This window comes from Myotis davidii, unplaced genomic scaffold (genome assembly GCF_000327345.1).
Source record: "Myotis davidii unplaced genomic scaffold, ASM32734v1 scaffold1115, whole genome shotgun sequence".
NCBI lineage: Eukaryota > Metazoa > Chordata > Mammalia > Chiroptera > Vespertilionidae > Myotis > Myotis davidii.
The window spans coordinates 1,315,933-1,319,728 of NW_006287910.1; the positions used below are offsets into that span (position 1 = coordinate 1,315,933).

A 3,796-nucleotide genomic window follows, 5' to 3' on the forward strand; every position below is an offset into this window, starting at 1 on the left:
CTCTGTGGCCGCTCCAGGGCCGCCTCTGAGTGCCAGCAGCAGGCCACCCTCGGCCTCCGTGCTGCCCTCTCTCCCGTGGGAAAGTCTTTTGTGCAGCCCCACAGAGGTCCCCTCCTCTGGGACAGGTGAGGCAGGGCTCAGACAGAGAGGAGGAAGAGAAGGATGGGCCTGGGAAGGGATCACTCTAGAAACCAGCTTTTCTCCCAAACCCTAATCCACTGTGTCACCGTGGGTCATTTGTGGGAGTAGTTGATGCCTCTCTCTCTTTCCCCCGTGTCTGGAAGCTCAGGGACTAGAATGACAGCATCTCTCCGACTCATCGCCGGAGCACGTTCTGGAACCCCATGGCACACGTCAGAAGCTGCCACTGGCACTGGACTGAAGCCCACATACTGAGTGACACCAATATTCCCAGACCCTGGTGCCCCCATCCGAGACATGTGGAGGAATGACAGGGGGGCCACACTCTAGGGAGTTTGCAGATCCATACAAAGCAAGCATGTCAAACTCAAAGGCTAACATGAGCCAAATCAATGAGGCATGCGGCCCACGGGCTGAGAGTTTGACATGTTTGATATAAAGCAATGGTTCCCATTTGGGGACTGCCTCCCAGAGGACACCTGGCAGTGTCTAGAGACAGGTTTGGGGGTCCAAAATGGGGGAGGGTCGCTACCAGCATCTGGTGGATGGAGGCCAGGGATGCTGCTAACACCTACAGGGCATAAGACGGCCTCACAACAGAGAAATTATCTGGTGCAGAGTGACAACGGGGCCACTATGGAGAACCCTGATGGAAAGAAAGCAAGACGCCTCACCGCGCTGGGGAGAGGGCTCCTCTCATTTCACAAAACAGGCCCCTCAGATGATGATACCGGCCGAGGCGAGGCATGGCCCAGACCCGAACGCACCCCTCAGGTGGAACATGACCCCCCATGAGCTGTCAGGGGCGGGGGCAGTGTAACATGGACCTGGGTGCTCACAACGCCGAGTCCGGCCCTCTGCACAGTTCTTGCCTGTCACTCAGCCAGGCCACAGGCCCGGAGACCCGTCCGCTAAGGCCCAGCACCGACCAGGCGCTGCCACTCACCGTGATGCTTGTGTCCTTCTTGCCCTTGTGGGAGGAGGCCACCACGGCCAGGTACTGGATGACTTTCTTGGTGTTCTCCGTCTTCCCGGCTCCAGACTCGCCTCTGAAAGACACGGAGCCGTGACCCATGGCAGTAACCTACGCAGTGCTCTGTGGGTACCTCCTGCAGCCCCGTGCTGTCTGCCAAATGGGGAAACCGAGGCTTTCCCCGGGGAAGTGACTTGCCCAAGGCCACACGGCTGGTAGAGCACGGGTGAGGCCTCAAACCCTGGACCAACATACCAATCTTCTCCTCCTACAAAGAGGATGCACGAAGGAATTCAGATGAAGAGAGTAAAAGAGAAAACCGTAGTTTTCCTACCAAGGTCTATACTTAGGTTTACTTGGAATTTTATTTTTAAATAGACTATATTATTTAGAGCAGTTTTGGGTTCAAGGCAAAATTGAATGAAAAGTACACAGAGTTCCCACATCCCTCTGTGTCCCCACATGCCCAGCCTCCCCATTATCAACCTCCCACCAGAGTGGTACATTTGTCTCAGTCGATGAACCCACACTGACACATCATTATTACCCGAAGTCCATCGTTTTCACATTAGGGCTTGCACAGAATAGTGCCACTACAAATTACCTACTTTTAAGTATCAGTAACTTTGGTAGAGATGGAAAAATTAGGCGAGAGGCAGCTTTCCAGAAGGGACATAAGTATCTCTCAGGGTATCAGGACCTAAGGTAAAAGCTTTAGAAGCTTCCAGGAAAATAAAAGGACTGGTTATGCCATCAGTCACTGAGCAAGTGTAAGCCCCTTCATCCTCTGAAGAGCCCCACTCTGATCATCTATCAAAGGATAAACCTGGTTGAGGTAATTCATACTAAGGTGTAAATGGCTGATAGGTTTCGATCAGCAGGATGCTGTCTTATCAAGAGTACTCCTAAAATAGGAGGATAATTTTTTTTTTTTTTTTTTTACCAAGATGGCCTTCTTGAGCCAGCTGCCTGTCTTGGCCACCAGAGATCAAAGCAGTGGGCTTGTTTCATGCAAGAGTTCCAGACCCTGCCTCTGACCCCCACCATTCCCAGTGAGAGGGAAGGACAGGGCTCCAACCCAAGCCTCCTCCTTCTCATCCTCCCCTCTCATTTTCCTGCTTGTTTTTTGTGTTTCTTTCCTTTGCCTAGACACTCATTTCCTGAGCTCACTGAATATTCTGAAATGCAGGAGATAATTTTTTTTTTAAGTCTGGAAAAGAATGTGTCCACCCCAAGGTCGGCTCAAGGTTCTCCGTGCTGAACCCGTGCCACCAGTGCTCGCGCAGTCCCTGCTCTTCTTCCTAATTAGGAAATAAAAAATTAATTTGCTCTGCCAAGGGCCCATTAATAACTTTGCTCATGGTTAAAAAAAGAAGAAAGAAGAAACATGTGCCTTTAATTGCTGGACCCAATCCTACAGGCCCCACGGCCCAGAAATCAAGTGTCTAATTGCCAGGAACAAAGAAACGTCCCGCGCCAGCATTAGCACTGTCCTCTCCCTTCCCAACGGTCTTTATTCCCAGTGGCCACATTATTCCACGGGGCCTCCCACTCTGTAAAATGGGAAGGAGAGGTAAAACTCAGTCCAGACAAAGAAAATTTCTTAATTTTAAGGAGAGAATGGAGTTTGAAGGGGAAATAGAAGCCCTGTGCTGTTTCACATGCATCCCCTCCTTTACCTCCACCTGCCAATCGGAAGATAGGACGTACCACTTCCACATTATTACAGAAGAGGAATGCTAGCCCAGAGTGGTCAGCAACTTGCCCTAGGCCACCCAGCAAGGTCAGGGCTCAGTCAGAAGGGAAAGCCGGGGCTCTGGTTCAGGACTCTCTCTACCACATCCTAACAAGTTATCCCACGACACAGGCCCAACCCTTTAGGAACTGGCTTTCTAGGACAAGCGAAAGGAAGGAATGGAATACAGAAAAGACAGAGCAAAGCCCTGAGCCCACTTCATCAAAGAGTTAGTCATACATTCTGGGTGTTCTCACTTGCCTTAACAGGCTCTTGGAAAATGTAATCAGGGACCAATAAACGAAGCCACTCAGTCATTTACACCTCAGTATGAATTACTTGAATCAGGCTAATGTCAGAACACTTGACACATGTCCCCCCATCCCAAACTGGAGGGGCCAGATTCTGATCAGAGCAAGAGGAAGGAGAGACAACTGAGTGTGGCAACCCACCTACTAGGTGGTCCTAAGCCCATTCAGATCAAGACAAGAGTCAGGACAGCAGTGCTCCGTGTCCCAGATCACTCCTGCTCGCATTCCCTTTTCCAGTTTCCTCATTTCCCACCTTTGCCTTCAGCCTCTCCCACCCCCTCCCTTTTACAACAAAGACACTGGGTTGACTATGACCATGGCCCGGTCTCCACCTTGCAGGGGAGGGGAAGTGGGACACAGGCTCTGGGAATCTGCTTCTCCCCATATGGGCTGCTTGACTCAACGGTTTCCAAGTTCTACTGATAAAAATAAATTGTCCTGGGAGGTTCTGCCAAAGAAAACACCCCAAGCTCCAGGCTCAGGGGTGTCTGAAGATGGATGTGCTCAGGGCTGCTTTAGAAACATGAATCTTTGCTTTTCTGACCCCTGAACTCTGGGGGTGAAAATACCTTCCTGGTCGGAGCACCCTAAACCTCTATCCTGTTTCATAGGAGACCTGGAGCCCAGACACGCCCC

At 51.1% G+C, this 3,796-nt stretch overlaps 1 protein-coding gene across 1 annotated transcript in view; it reads right to left on the reverse strand.

The window, feature by feature from the left end:
- The window catches only part of MYH11 (myosin, heavy chain 11, smooth muscle), a 140,497-nt gene that overhangs the window by 57,792 nt on the left and 78,909 nt on the right, over window positions 1–3,796 (reverse strand). The window contains exon 5 of the mRNA XM_015561293.1: window positions 1,088–1,190. Within this exon, the coding sequence (XP_015416779.1) occupies window positions 1,088–1,190 (103 nt within the window). The remainder of the gene's footprint in view (window positions 1–1,087; window positions 1,191–3,796) is intronic.